The 16,539-nt window shown below is 45.2% G+C and overlaps 2 protein-coding genes across 5 annotated transcripts in view; one reads left to right on the forward strand and one right to left on the reverse strand.

Moving 5' to 3' along the window:
• Positions 1 to 14,683: 14,683 nt before the first annotated feature.
• The window catches only part of zbtb46 (zinc finger and BTB domain containing 46), a 59,519-nt gene continuing 57,663 nt past the window's right edge, over positions 14,684 to 16,539 (forward strand). For 3 of the 4 annotated variants that reach the window (XM_062392692.1, XM_062392689.1, XM_062392690.1), the window contains exon 1: positions 14,684 to 14,925. The gene's annotated coding sequence lies outside the window, so the exon portion shown is untranslated. The remainder of the gene's footprint in view (positions 14,926 to 16,539) is intronic. The other variant, XM_062392691.1, reaches the window with a different exon arrangement.
• Positions 16,244 to 16,539, reverse strand: part of LOC133957118 (zinc finger MYM-type protein 1) — a 3,409-nt gene continuing 3,113 nt past the window's right edge. Inside the window, exon 4 of the mRNA XM_062392559.1 lies at positions 16,244 to 16,386. Coding sequence (XP_062248543.1) covers positions 16,244 to 16,386 — 143 coding nt within the window. The remainder of the gene's footprint in view (positions 16,387 to 16,539) is intronic.

The following is a 16,539-nucleotide window of genomic DNA, read 5'->3' on the forward strand; positions in this document are numbered from 1 at the left end:
CATAATACTCTTTTCAGAATTACCATAATGATGTGTGTGGGTTATTTTTGTGTGTTTTTGTGTTGGCGCACCCAGCTTTGACCTTTGTTGCCCCCTCAGTTTCTTGCTTTTTTTTGTTTGTGTGTCTGTTTATTTGTTTGTGAGTCAGTCTGCTGGGTTTAAGGGTTTGAGCCACGTTTGTGAGTGTGTGTGTGTGTGTGTGTGAGGGTGAGACGAGGTGCTGGCATACAGCTGCGTCTGAGGCTGATCGGGCGACCTCAGGTCAGCTCATGTCAAGTAAGAAAAAGCAAAGATCATTGAATTTACTGTGGACATGTGAAGACTCAGATTTCATCATGTTCCTGGTTTAAAAGTGAAACTGATCTTCAGCCTTATAATAAAACTCTTGTGTTTTGGAGATGTCATTTTAAATTTTAGAATGACATCATTTTAAAACTGTATGTATTTTTTTTATGACTGACTTTCTACCTTCAAGGCACTGAGGCTTTTTCCACAGTATGAAAGTCAATACATGACACAAATTAAATGAGATGGTTTCCCGATCAAAGTCAATATTTAATCATATTTATTTTTCATGACAATGTTATGTTACTTGATTTCTTTGTGATGGACTGGTCTGAGAATCCTCAGTCTTTATACGTTAGATATGAATCTGAGCAGCAACGACTTTAATGCAAAAGGCAACAATTTCATTTGTGTCATTTCCATATTTGGCCGTTCTCATTTAGACTTTTTGGCAAGAGACAAACAGCTCCACGCTGCAGAATCAATGTACGACCAAAGCAATTAAATGCAAGGATTTCTCTCTCCCTCTTCTCATCCATTATGTGATAATGATAACCAAAAGACACATAGTTTATTATGACATATTATCTGTGTCAAGCTATTTTCAAGCTTTTAATTGTGCTGTTTGATTCAAATATGCTTCAAATAATTACTCACAAAAATATAAAGATCATGGGATTTGTTGCAAACGGGCTAAAACAATACACAATACGAGTATCTTATCTTTAATATGCATGTAAAATTACAAACTTTTGGGAGTCAGTGTAGCAGCAAGTGCAACACAGATAAATGACTAATGGCTAAACCTACATGATGGCCGTCTCCTACTTGACCAATCACTGTTTATGTGAGGAAGTGACAGAGCATCATCCATCTTCTCTGTGTGTGTGTGTGTGTGTGTGTGTGTGTGTGTGTGTGTGTTTGTGTGTGTGTGTGTGTGTGTGCTTGCGTGTGTGTGTGCGTTTGAGAGTTGAAAGGTGTGGTGTGAGCTGAGGTCAGTTATAGCTCCAGCCCTGAGGAGAGTGCCACGGCGGCCTTGGGGCAGTGTGTGTGTGAGTGTGTGTGTGTCTATGCGTGTGTGTGTGTGTCTGTGTGTATGTGTGTGTGGGGGGTGCAGTGGTTCACTTCCCCTTTCCCTGCCTCACGGCTTCCTGTGAGCGCTATAACCGTTAACCACACCCTCCTCCCCCGGCCTACACCCCCCTCGTAGCACCAACACACACCAAGCCCCAGAAAGCGCTCGCACACCAGCTCTCCTCTCTTTCTCCGTTGCTCCGTGGCCTATGAACACACACATGCACACGCTCTAACAATAGTCCTCTTCCCTCATTCTTAGTCACACATCTTCCTTCTTCTATTCTCTTTCTGCCCTGAAAACCATCGCTCTTTCTTTTTCTCTGCTCCTCGTTGCCGTCCTACTAAATATAAAGGTAGGTCAACACACGTGTACGTAGGCATGTTCGTGCTACAGGTACTCGTGACAGGTTGGCACCATCTCCCATTGAAGGAGATATTAAGGATCACATCTAAGCTTCACGAAACTTGAGCTCCCATTTCCAAATGTCGAGCAAGAGATGGAATAATTAAGAGCGAAAAGAACGGAAACAAAACACACAAAATGGCAAGAACAGCCGCGCTCTGATCTGATCACTGTCTCGCAAACACCATATATCACACCTAACAATAACCAGCATCCCCACCAAACTCCCATCAGGCATTGTGCTGCAGAAGAGGAGATTTCTGAACGAGATCTTCTGTGTCTGTGTGTATCCGAGTGGGCGTACATAAGCCTGTGGTCTGTGGAGGGACAGCAGAGATGTGTTGAAGAGTTTGTGCTTGTGTGCGTGTGCGTGTGCGTGTGTGCGTGCGCGTGTGTGTGTGTGTGTGGAGGGGGGGGTGAGGCCTATTCCTCTGAAGGGAGTGCTGTTTCTGTAGGGGAGAGGAGGAGCGGGGTGGAGTGCACGGAGTAAGTGAGTGTGTGTGTGTGTGGGGGAGTGAGTGTGGGGGCAGCTAGGCCATCTGGACTGCGAGAAGGCTGAAGAAAGGGAGAGTGTGGTGGTGGTGTGAGAGAGAAAGAGAGACAGAGAAGGAGAGAGAGAGAGAAAGCAAGGAGGAGGGTGCAGGGGGATGAGAAGAGAGGGAGGCAGGGCTGGAAACTGAGGGTGTGGGGGAGAGAGTTACAGGCAAGAGCAACACAGGGAGGGATGTTGCTCGCGGTCATTACACTACATATTTCCACTGTTATACTCAACATCCTGCGATATGTATTGATTTCACTTGACAGAGACACAATAGGTGTGCGAACGTGCACATGCGAGCGTTGGCTGAGAAAAAGACGTTTGTGTTTGCAAGGCGTTCACACCCGTCCACTCAGTCTTCTCTTTATGAAGATGCCTTTTGCTAAAAATATATTCCACACTCATAATTTTATCCCGTGGCCGAATCCCACAGCTTGTACTGTGTCTCCAAGCGATGACATTTACATCGGAATCACAGACAGGGAGTATTACTGAGTCAAATCTGACCACAGACTGTGACGATCGTTATTTATAACAGACAGGACAGCGTAGGTTATAGGGGCAGACTTTCCTGAAGTTGTCGGAACATGTGCTGTGTACATAGGACACTGGTATTTATCACTCAACTTTTTCTTAGCACCTGTCATATAGGTTTGTGCAGTTTCACATGTTTCATGATTGACTGACAGAACAAATAAAAAAGCTGACAGTGAGATGATGTAAAATGGATTTGAAAAGTTGAATAGCCGTATGTTTTTAAGTAAAAAAATTTGAAGAAAATATAGGGTAAAAACACAAAGGATTCTGATAATATTATAAAATAATGTCTATAAAATGTTCTTAAAAGCCACTCTAAAAGATTTGAAGGTTGTACCTTGTGTTGTTAGTATTCTCGTGGTTTGGAGCATTGAAGCTGAAAGGTTTTTGTCCTGCACTTTATAACAGAGGACCTGAGGAGCCGTACTACTTCATACACTGTGAGCATATGTGACATGTTTGTGTACGACCATGTAAAGTCATTATATATACAATATGTTGTGATATCTAAGTCAATAAATGGACTAAATAAGTAGGTGTGATGCATCCAGGGGTCGTCTGTCACTATGTACGTTGATCCAGATGCAGATCACAGATGTGCTGTTCAGACGTTTCACACTTCAAACAAAGTGTATTTCTGAGATGGGGTCCGATTTCTGTCGATAACAGACACAATGGCCCTTTTTTCATAGAGCGCATACGTCTGCCAAGGCCCAACAGTTCCCTAAAGTCCAACCAAATTGCACACACCAATAAATATCACTCCTTTTTATCCAGATCCATGGATTTTTCTCCATGAGAAATCGATTAAATGTGAAAGAGAAAATTAAGAAAAAGTATTTCCTTGGATCCGCCCCCCGATCCAGATCCACCCCAAAATGATTCTTCCCCTTCCCCTCCTCCTCAAAATTCTCATTGAGTAGTTTTTGTGAATTCCTGCAAACAAACAAACAAATATACAAACAAACGATGACGTAATTAAAAATGACTTCTCCATTCATCGAGCCAGCAGCATGCAGCACAACACCAGGACGCTGACACTAAAGCAACTGAATGGAATCCAGCCATTGTGAATTACTATTTTTTATTACATGACGTTTACCTAGTGTGACATTTGAATGTGTTTTCGGGGGAAAGGGGGCCTATGGATATGGATCCTATCAACACCCTTATTCATCCCACTATTTGTGCAACATGTTACATTTTTCTGTTCTGGAATGGCCCCATATTTGCTTTGTATTTCTTGTACCACAGGCAAATAAACAATGGATTAATCCCATAGATAATTAAGTGTCTCTTGGGCTCAAGCATTCCCAAACAAGTGAGCGGTTAACCTGACACAAACACGGAGACACCGCGTGCCTGGAGCTTTGGGCTGCGGAGCTGTTTACGGTGCCCCGGGGCGGCTCCTCGGCTGTGCAGGGTTTGTAATCCAGCATTAACTGTGAACAATGCCAGTTGGCGCTTGATAAATTACAACTAAAGTTCTAATTACTCGCCACATGTTATGATGCACAGTGGGATAATTTGAGCCTCACTAGACAAAACTGTAAAAATGGCAGACACTCTAACAGTAAATGATTTGTCTTTAAATCCTGTTTGGTGTAAAGTGCTCTCAGTGGAAAACGACATTAAGTGTAATCCAGATGTGATGTGATCCTCGATGACATCATTCAGTTATCAGTGGAGAGATAAACCCACACCAGACAGATGAAGGGGACGTGAATATGATGGTTTGCAGTGGTGGATGTGAGAAGTGAAGACCGACCCCCTCTACTGTCCTTGGATGGTCTCCTGACCCCCTGGCCCTTCTCATCCTCACCCTCACCCTCACTCCACCTGCTCACCCTCCTCATCACGTCCCCATCCCCCGTCTCTCGGCCACGTCAATATCACCTCCTTCCGCTCCCAACCTCCCCACAGACCTCCCCCGTTATCTCCCACCACCCCCCCTGTCCTGAGCTACTGGGGTCCTCTTGACTGAGGGTCAGCAGGGGTCGGAAAGGCTTGTGCGCTCACGCTCTTCCCTCTCCTCTCCTGACCCTGTCCCTGCTCCATCACATCTCTCGTTCCCTTCTCGGTGTCCTGAGCGCAAACATTCATTTTTTTTCGTCTCATTGACCCACTTTTTCTCTCTCTCTCTCCCTCTCTCTCTCTCTCTCTCTCTCTCTTCCTCTTGCAGTTTCTCCACTCCTTCACTGGCTCTGTGGTGTATTGATCTCTCTCTCTCTCTCTCTCTGTCTATTCCTTTTGCTCCCCAGTGTACTGTAATGTTCAAACCTTTTTGATCGGTGTGTTGTGCCTGTCTATCCACTGCTTTCCTAAATGTCTCCATTTACTGTAAGCTCTATCATCACGTTGCGCTCAATTTTCTCTCTATCTCATTGTCCGACACACACACACACAAACACACACAGACACACACACACACACTCAATCTGTCAGGTTGACGTTTGAGAAAATGATCTGTTCTGCCTCAGATGTAAAACAAGACTGTAGTCTGACTTGCAGCTCACAATTTAACTCATTGGTCTGCTCTGCACTATACTATTAGTTTCTGTGTGTGTGTGGTTGTGTGTATGTGTGTGTTTGTGTGTGTGTTTTCTTACACATGGCAAGACATGTTACCCGTAAGTTGTATGTGGGGCTTGTTTTTCAGCTGAAACCCTTGGATACTCTAGGGGATTTACATGCAACTGGCTGTACCCCCCCCCCCCCCCACCACACACACACACACACACACACACTGACTCACACAAACACATACTTCCAGAGAAAACACAAGCACAGCCAAAAGGAGGAGGGGCTGGACTTTACCCCCACATAGCTGAAGGGAGAGGAGATGAGGTAAAGAAGAAAAAAATTAGAAACCAAATTAGAGGAACTGGTCAAGCGAGGAGTAGAGGCAGAGGGGAGTTGGAGGGGAAGGAGGGGTGGAGATGGGTTGAAGGAAAGGAGGGCTAGGACAAACAGAGTCAGCGACCTGAGCTGAGGAGGGAGTGTCTGAGAACCTACCCAGCATGCATCAACAAGGAGGCTGCTGAGAGGACAGAAAGGCCAGTTAAAACACAGTGAAAGCACCACGTCGAACGAGGTGTGTCGGGGAGAGTGGTCTTTGTCAGGGCGCCACCCTCTGACCCTCCCCCTGTATGTGTGGGAGTGGGTCTATTCTTACATCATTGCCCCAAATGATCCAAACAAAAGCCTTATCACACCCCCCACACGCACCATAAACCCCCTGACATATGTCATCATCCCCCCCACACACCTCAGTGAGAGACCCAGGTCTAATCAACACAACCTGACAGCAGGACAGGATATTTGGGGAAACGGGGCTTTCAAACTAAAAGGATCTCTTTCCAATCAAGTGTTTAGGCTCTGGGTCTCCGCCCATACTAGCACGCCTGAAAAAGCACACAGGCCGTGCGTGTGCCGGTGTGCACAGGAAATGCTCCGTTCCGTTTTAAAATACAGAATTTAACTGCACAGCATCTGTTAGCAAAGACAATAGGGTAATTTATTATCCATGTTGCGTTGTACAGTGGTAGATCAGACCAAGTACGCTTGTTTCTGTGCTGAGGGGAGTCATGTGATAGCAGACCGCCGGATCAGCGAAGGCCCCTTTATGACCGAAAAGACCCAATCAGCAAGCGGAAGTAAGGGTCATTGTTTCCAAACATCTCAGTTTGCTCCCGTCCAAACTAAATCGATCCCCGGAGATTACAAAGTAAAACCAGCAGCGTTTCCAAACTTCTCCATTTTAGCGGCTCTTAGACTCCAGAGTAGAGCAGACGCCAGGAGCTTCCATAGCAGAGTTGATCACTCACGTAACCCACGTAACTCACGTAACTCACGTATCTCACAGCTCACTTGTATGGGAATGCTAAAGCCCAGCTCTGAGAGGTCGAAAAGTCAGCAGGGAGGGTCTGGGGGGAAAAGCTCCGATCACGTTGAATCATCGTGATGACTCGGCCTCTTCCCGATTGTCTTTGTCACTGCGGTATCTAACCGTCACACTTGGATACATGAAGATCCACCCCCCCCCCCGTACAACACAACCCACCCTTGGTAGTAAAGACAGTCAAATTGGGATAGCTACACATTACATCCTCCTCCAGCTGTGACCTTCCGCCCCCATCCTCTTCTGACTCTCTCCCATTCTCCCTCTCTCATCCTTTTCCTTCCCTTTCCGTCTCCCTGTCTTCTTCTATTGCCTCATCCCTTTCTCTTGTTGCTGTAAGTAAGCAGCTTAAACACCTACAGGGTGTGACATTGGGGCCCACACGCGCCTCCGATAGCAGCCAGTGCGGGCGGGAGAAGGCAGTGCTGAAAAGGAGAGCGTCTCATCCGTCTATTCTTTCCTCCGTGCTCTGGCTGGCATCGGCGGCGCAAGTGTGGTTAAGGCAAAGCCAAGGCTGTCCCCTCACATTAGCCGGGTCTGAGCCAGACAAGCCGTCACCCCCCCACCACCCCGCCACCCCGCGCAAGACTGTCCTCCACTGCTCATCTCAACACTCCCCCCACCACCACCCCCATTCCATCGCTCTCTCATCCTCTTTTCTCCTCTCCTCCACTCGGCTCAGCTCTGCCATGGGCACCGGTCCCCAATCTCCAAGGTGATTATGACAAAAACGAACGACCCCCAAGAGACGGGGCCAGCAGAGATAAGAGAGAGAGAGAAGAGGATGGCAGAGGGAGAGAACGAGGAGGAGGAGGAAAGGATTGGAGATGGATGATGTAACAGGGAATTTTGGCTCTGCCTCATGATTTGGGTTGAGAGAACCAGCAGTTCATACCAGCCCATATCAATCTATATCTATATCTCCATCATTCTCTCTTTTTTTTTTGTACTGGAAGAAGGAATCCAGTGACAGTCGGTAGGCTGTGGTAGTGGTATGAATATACAGTGTCTGTACTGTAGTAAAAACACTGTTTTCAGATTAAGATTTGACATCAAAATACAAAGTTTGTCCTACAACATGATGCTATGTTATGCTATAGCTAATAAAATATGAAATATATATAAATATTTTCATCCTCAGCCAAATGCAATATGAGAGTATATTAATACAGATCAAATAACAATGAAACACCTTCTGACTAGTTCAAATACTTTATCAAGAACTTGCTTTGAGTGCACTTTGTTACTAGTAATTCTGGACTTTTATTTTGATAAAAATAAATGCAGGATAGATTGAAAGATAGATAGATAGATAGATAGATAGATAGATAGATAGATAGATACATACATACATACATACATACATACATACATACATACATACATAGACTGATGGATGATGGATAGACTAATGGAGAGATAGATAGATAGATAGATAGATAGATAGATAGATAGATAGATAGATAGATAGATAGATAGATAGGTAGATAGATAGATAGATAGGTAGATAGATAGACAGACAGACAGACAGACAGACAGACAGACAGACAGACAGACAGACAGACAGACAGACAGATAGATAGATAGATAGATAGATAGATAGATAGATAGATAAATAGATAGATAGATAGATAGATAGATAGATAGATAGATAGATAGATAGATAGATAGATAGATAGATAGATAGATAGATAGATAGAAGATAGATAGATAGATAGATAGATAGATAGATAGATAGATAGATAGATAGATAGATAGATAGATAGATAGAAGACAAATAGATAGATAGATAGATAGATAGATAGATAGATAGATAGATAGATAGATAGACAGACAGATAGATAGATAGATAGATAGATAGATAGATAGATAGATAGAAGACAAATAGATAGATAGATAGATAGATAGATAGATAGATAGATAGATAGATAGATAGATAGATAGATAGACAGATAGATAGATAGATAGATAGATAGATAGATAGATAGATAGATAGATAGATAGATAGATAGATAGATAGATAGAAGATAGATAGATAGATAGATAGATAGATAGATAGATAGATAGATATATAGATAGATAGATAGATAGATAGATAGATAGATAGATAGATAGATAGATAGATAGATAGATAGATAGATAGAAGATAGAAAGATAGACAGATAGAGAGAGATGGATAGATGGATAGATTGATAAATTGATAGATAGAAAGATAGATAGATAGATAGATAGATAGATAGATAGATAGATAGATAGATAGATAGATAGATGACAGATAGATAGATAGATACATAGATAGATAGATAGATAGATAGATAGATAGATAGATAGATAGATAGATAGATAGATAGATAGATAGATAGATAGATAGATAGATAGATAGATAGCGAGATGATGTGCATAATTACACAGATAGATGGTGACTAGCATACACAAGATCCCTTCTCTTCCACGAGGGTCAAAGATAATTTGTTGTGGTGTGTAATGGGGTCACGACCCCACACGGTCAGTGGGGTCATATCAAACAGCAGCACTGAGCCCAAGAAGGTCATTAAAGAGACAGAGAGGCCTGATGGGGGAGGCTGAACGGGGGATGCTGTTAACCCCTTCCCCTGCCTCCCTGCAGAAGACGAGAGGAAGCACCGAGGAAGGAAATGTAGTGGAGGAGAAGAGATGAGAGGTCATATTATTGTAGCATAGCAACCAAGGTTTCAGTGTGGGTTGAAGCAAGCAATAATATATAATATTTCTCAGAGGTTAGACGGCTTAGAAGAATCTTTCAAGATGGATGTGGAAAGAGAGGTGCACTTTCTGCGCTGGAGAGGGGGAGGGAAGGTAGGAGTGGGGGTGGGGGTGAAGGGAGTCAGTTGAAAAAAATAGCCCAATACTCCCATCTCCATCCACTCCCCCTTCTCTCTTAGTCTGTCTCTCTGTCTCTCTTTCTTTCCCTCCCTCTCCCTCCGCTCTGTGCATCATTAAAACAAGCAGAGTAGTGTTCTGAGCGTGGGGCTGCACTGAGACGTTGACCTCCACAACGAGAAGATGTTCTTGCTTCGGGGAAGAGAAGGTCATTTAGTACTCCCCTCTCTCTCTCTCTCTCTCTCTCTCTCTCTCCCTCTCTCTCTCTCTCTTTCGCCTACTACCTCCATTGGAGTAAATGAGTTTTAGAGGGGGTAGGATGGAGGAGGAGGGGATCAAGAGAGATGGAGAGATGGAGGAGGGCATTGCAATGTGGGATTCATAACACAGAGGAGCAAGATATGATAAACAGAGAAAGATCTGAATTCCCCTAAAGTAAAGTGGCTTGGAGGGGCAGACGGGGGCTGAAATCTCAGAAATCCAGGGCATGAAGGGCCAGAATGTGAGTCTGGCTCTTTTTCATTTGGGAGGAAGATTATTTCTGGCGTGAACTGGGGAGTGCAGGGGGTGGGGTGGGGTGGGGTTGGGGGGGAAACATGTGTTTACTCCACACGTGCAGATGGACAGAGCGAGGTCAGCCAGGAGTCACTCTTATCAACGACCACCACGGCTTGAGGGGTGACGGGGAGCGATACCTGCGTCCCTGTGCAGAGGCGTCTCTCCATCATATACATACAATGGACACAAAAGGCCTGCGGCTGCACGGAGGACATGAAAAAGTCCTGTGGGTGACATGAGGACAGGCAGTGGTGTGAACAGCCCCGGCAACCCCCCCTCCCCGAATGTCGCCTTCACACAGGAACAAAATGTGTGGGCAGCGAGCACAAACACATTCCCTGTATCCTCCAGATGATTATACAGCCTGTAAATCCAATAACCTCGATTCTCTCTGCTCCTTCTGTCATTCTCCATTCATTCATTGACACTTTTCTGTGAGAAACCTGCTCGTTCTCTGGCTTCCTCTCCTCCTTTATTAATGCCAACTGTCCTTGCTTCCTTTCCTCTCTTGCCCCCTTCCGATCCTTCTCCGTCCTCTCTTCCTTCCCACCATCATCGGACTTGGTTCGCGTATACTCTTAATTTGCTCTTTCTCTCCGAGGGAGGACTTTTTTTTTTTATAAAAGCCTTGTCGTTTTCCAATACTGATTTGAGTATCACTGAGCTGCACCTTCACACATATTGTTTTCTCACACCTTGTGCCAAATATTCCTTTGTAAAGCCTTCCCCCATCCCCTGCCTGCACCTGGTAGAGATAGTGTTCTTTCAGCCGCCGGCTCTGCTTTCTATACAAGCAGGGCTAGGATGGCACAAGCACCACACAGCTGTTCCCCTTGGTAAATTGATAGTGAAGGGTAGTGGATGGGGCTTTGAAAGCGTCCTGTGCTATTTTTAAGACAGTTGTAGAATTTTTTTTTTGCTGTTTAATTCAATGTGACCAATTACACCGCTGCTTTCCTCGGCAGGGGGGGGGGGGGGGGGGGGGGCAGAAAGCTGGGAGAGCAAATTAATGCTCGATTTCAAAAAGTTTAGGTTTAAAGTGCGTTTACGTTACAGATCACTCTCTTCCTCCCAAAGAAATGTGCACGTGCATCTAATGTCTCCTCGCTGGCACAAAGTCAGACAGTAGAGGAGAGACTTTCTCTGCAAGCAGCAGAATCCTGTCTGAAACCCAGAATACACTGACCCCCCCCCCCCCCCCCCCTCAATGAAAACACACACAGACGTATATAACACACTCATCTAACTGTGGTTCTGTAGGTACCACACACACACACACACACACGAAACCACACAAAAACGGAGAAGTCCCTCTTTCCCCCCACATCGCTCCTCTCCCTCCTGAGTGCTGCGATGAGTGTTCCTAAGTCTTAATACATGTGAAAGTGGCCTAATGACTCATAAACCCATTTACGAGCAGAAAGAGGAGGGGAGCTGGGGGGGAGGGGGGGGTGTTAGTGTAACCGGGGGCTCTGGGGTCACGCTTGTCATGTTTGTCAGGATTGGAAGGCCACATTGGCGTGAGGGAGCACAGCTTTGAGTAAAGCAGCTTGTTTCAGGCAGGGATTGTGTTTGCGGACCTTATTCTGAGTGAGTGAGTGAGAGACAGTTTGTGTGTATGTGTGTGTGTCTGTGTGTGTGTGTGCGTGTCTGTGTGTGTGTTTGAGAGTGAGAGAGAGAGTGAGAGTGAGAGAGATCTGTGCCTGGGCATTACAGACCTACATCCTTAATCCACATGGCCTGACCATTTCTGTTATCCGGCCCGCAGCAGCCAACTACCCAGACTGATGGAGGCATGGCTCTTCCCCCCCTGCTTTGTCATGCCACACATCACTCTTTTAATACACACACACACACACACACACACACACACACACACACATACAGAGAGACACAAACTGTCTCTCACTCACTCAGAGTAGGGTCCGAAAACAAGATCAGTGCCTGAAAGAAGCTGCTTCACACACACACACACACACACACACAAACACACCTACACACACACACACACACACACTACATGCTGTGCTGTGCCATTGACTCTCTTCCTCATGCACTTTTCCCACTTCCTCAAACCTGCAACGATTCCTGTTCACAGCACGACTATTTCCTAAGAAACAAGCCCCTCCTCACTTCCTTATTATAGCACAGACACACAGGGGCGGACTGTGTGCACTGAAACACACACACACACACACACTTATATACACACCATGTTATCTGTTAGAAAAGCTTGGTACAAATTACTAAGTACACTCACTCAAATTGTACGTACTAGCATAGGCATTAGCATAGCAGAGGCTATTTTGACCCATCTATATTTTTCTGGCAACCATCGGTTTCTCTTCAGATCAGATCTATATTATTTTAAAGATGAGACCTCCTTGTGACATATTACAAAAAAAGTTGTGCCTTGTTAAGGCCCTATAGTCAAATTTCAGATATCTTAAAACTTTTTTTTCTTTTAACCTGTCAAAGCCCAGAGAAGTCAAATCATCCAGTATTTCACAGAAAAAAGCTAAATGTTAGGGTGACATCAAAATAATCATCCCAAATTTGTAAGACAACTTTTTTTTCTTCCTTTTCTGCTTCATTAGTTATCACCTTTAATGACCTGGTGACCCTCAGCTTGACCTTGAGATCCATTTGATGGGTCTGACTGCTACAGGTTAAAAATACTTTTTAATTTAGACGTTTTCAGGGTGTGGTACAGTGACACAGTGTGCACTGAAGCAAGGTTCCAGGTTGGAATCCTGGATTTGCTGGGGCCTTCCTGTGGGATGTTTGCATGTTCTCTGAATTCAATTCAAAAGACATGCAGATTGGAGTTAGGTCAAATTGAGAATCTTTGTGAATGTGAGGATGGGCGGTTGTTTGTCTCTGCAATGTAGTATATGTCAGATACATATGTTTATTGTCATGAAGTTCATGTCGGACATAAATGTATATAGTCAGATTTACCTTTAGCCTCAGATCTGGCTTTAACCTTTAATTAAAAGGCCGGAACACCCGATGGCGCCGAGGTACAACTTTGGATTATTATTATTTTCATTATAACAACCATTCTGACGGAGCTTAAAATGTGATCCGTTACACAACTGCTCCTGCTCCCCCCCCCCCTCTCTCCCCTCCCCTCCTTGCCACCTCTCCTCTCTTCCCCATTATTGTCTGCGCACCCCAACCGGTCGAGGCCGCCCACACTGAGTCTGGTTCTGCTGAAGGTTTCTTCCAGTAAATGAGGGAGTTTTTCTTTTCTCTCCACAGTCACCAAAGTGTTTGCTCATTGTGGGAACTGTTGTGTTTCTCTATGAGAATTTAAGGTCTTGACCTTATTGTGTTATGATTTGATGCTCAAACATTTTACTGAATGAAATACCTTTGATTTTAGCTCATTCATTTTTTTGCAGTGGATCTTGTGAAGCATTTTGTAACCTTGTTTAAATAGGTGCTATACCAATAAAGTTATTATTATAAAGTTACTATTATATGTCAGCCCTACACTGGTGACTGGTCCAAGGCTCAAAAAGGATAAGTGGTGTAGATAATGGACAGATCGATGATTTAAGAACATAACTCTAAGAATTTGAGTCCAGGACTTTGCAACTTGCAATAGACTATTTTTAAACATACTTATTTGAAGAGGCTGCTTACTTCCCTCAACACTGGGTACTTGACCAATTAGGACCAGCGCTGCACGTGTAATTTCCTGACAGAAGACCGACGACTGCAAAACATACTAGTGTGCGACATTTTCTATATTTTTTAAGAAACCACTGGCTGTGTCGTTCTCTCTGTTCTGTCTCACAGGCGGTAAATAATTTTTTACAATTTCCCCCTTAACTTATAAAAAAAATCATAATGCTAAAATCCAGTTTAGAAAAGGAGAGGCCCAGCTGTGGTGGAATTACCCCAGACTTTTTCTGTTTTATTTTACCAAACACTGGCCTCGAAGCTGCACGTCACGTGGCTCACAAAGGTGTTTTCCAGCCAAACAGTGTCAAACTGCAGACATGCCAGTCTCCTGTGTTCTGTAAATGTGACCGACTGGTGTTTTCTTGCTGTTGCCACAAGAGGGGGTAAGTTACACGAAGCCCCTGGTCGTTATTGAGCCCTATGGCAACACACGCACGACCCATAAGCCCCATGGATACAACATCCCACTGCTTACATCACAACACAGACAGTTATTATTATTTGATAGTAATTTTGTATCTTTATTATTGTTATTATTATCATTTGTATTATTATTAGTATTACTGTTTATTAAATAACAGATAAGAAGAGACTTATATCAGATGGATACATGCGTGTCTCATTTCCTGACTATGCCCAGAGAGAGAGTGAGAGAGAGAGAAAGAGAGAGAGATTGCATGAGCAGAGTGAGATAGAGAGAGAGAGAGAGAGAGAGAGAGAGAGAGAGAGAGAGAGAGAGAGACGTAGATATGCACAGAGGAGGAGGAAAGGGAGGAGAGGGAGGAGGGGGAGGCTCTTGATACCAAGACACGGAAAAGCAGGGGAGGGAAAGAGAGAGAGAGAGAGAGAGGGAGAGAGAGAGAGAGAGAACGGAGAAAAAAGGGGCTGGTGGAGGAGGAAGAGCGGGGAGTGGGAGAAAACAGGGGGAATAACACTTGAAGGAAGCACACGGAGGAGAGGAAGGACAGTGGCCGGTGCCGTGGACATCCCCTCCGCTCTGCGCTCAGGCTGTCACCGCGGATTGGACTCCGAAGGACCGACACCGCGTCCACCCCAGACCCCATGGGGTAACAGGTATGTCCGACTTCCTCCTCTCACTACTCCTCCACCTCTTTCTTTCTCTTTTATCCAAATCCAGCCTCGCTCCGCTGCGAACACATCCTCGTCCAGACGCGGCAGGTTTTTTTATGACATTTTTTTTAACATCATGTCAACAATTAGTTTTCACCCCCCCCCCCCCCCCCCGCGGAGCCGCCGCGTCTCCAGCTGGTAGTTGGTGTCCGCGCAGGTTATTTGGAGACATGACAAAATGAAACTCTTCGCAGCCGCGGCTCTGGGATCTGTTCTATGAAGGCCTGTCTGCTTTCTGTGTTTTATTTGTATTCTTTATGCCAGTCCATTGGCATCACAGCCTGAGTGTGTGTGCTGACAGCTGAATGCTCGGCCGAGTGAGCAGGCTCGCGTCTGAAAGTCCGCCTACCTGTTCCATACGTGACAGCCAGCTGTCTGTTGAGCTTGTGGATATTTGGAGAAGCTGTCAGTCTCCGACGGGGATCGAACATTGTACATTTCTCACATTGTGTTCATGATAATGGAACAAACACAATGAGGGCAAACAACGTTTATATCTACTTTATAATGCGTGTTTTAAAAAATAGAAAACACTTTTAAATTGCATGTTGCGCACGGGAGAACACACATTTCCAGTTTGCAGAACATTAGTTTGAATGAATGTGATACACCTGCACACACGTGTAGCACACGCTCAGGTTGTGAAACCACACGATGTGTCACTTCGTCGCCCGCTGTTTGGGTTTGATTCCAGCTGATCGAGCGGGATCCTGGTGAAACGTGCGAAGTTTGTGAACAGCACGCATAAGCCGCGGTACCACAGCGGCTGCATGGGGCTTGTCGTGCACACACACTCACACACACACGCATATATCGTGCCACACACAGTTGGCTGCAGGGTGATGCTCCGTGCAGCAGTCAGTCTGCAGGGGATTCAAATGAAAGCGCTCGGAGGCTGGAAGACAAGAGGGCTTAAGCCCTCCTCCTTCTCCCTCGATTAACCCTCAAAAGGGGGATTTCTCCAGCTGGAAATTTCTGCTGCGTCAACACCCAGCCCTCGAGTACCAGACAAGACAGGGGTGGTGGTGGTGGGGGGGCTTTTGTTTGCAGACTGGGCTCTCGGGTGGTTTTTCTTGTAATTGTCGAGGTACCGCCGCTGATCACCATCTGATCCATTTCGAGAGTTGAAAAGTGTGGCGTCAAGTGTTCGCTGTTTACTGGCGACTGGAGCTGAAAGCGTCTCAGACTCGCTGCTCCTCTGTCTGCCTCCTGTGCTGTGTGTGTGTAAGTGTGTGTATCTGCTGTCTGTGTCTGCCCTCTCTCACCGGCCAGTTCCGTCTTCCTCCATTTTCTTGCCATGCTTCCGAGGGGAACAACCCCACTTGTTCCTCCACACACTGGGCACACGCAGCACTGTGCGTCCTGGCATGCGTCCTGCAGCCAGGTGAGTCCTGAGAACACGATCTGTGAGAGTGACACAGATATGACCTCATGTTGCTCATTATCTGTGCTCTGAGGTTGTGTCAACTCTTTTGGATTGTGTGTCATAGATGGACACCGGGTGTTCTTCCTCTGGAGAGATGTGTAATTGCTTGTTATTGGATGTTAAGTCTGGGC

Source organism: Platichthys flesus, chromosome 7 (genome assembly GCF_949316205.1).
Source record: "Platichthys flesus chromosome 7, fPlaFle2.1, whole genome shotgun sequence".
In the NCBI taxonomy this organism is placed as follows: domain Eukaryota; kingdom Metazoa; phylum Chordata; class Actinopteri; order Pleuronectiformes; family Pleuronectidae; genus Platichthys; species Platichthys flesus.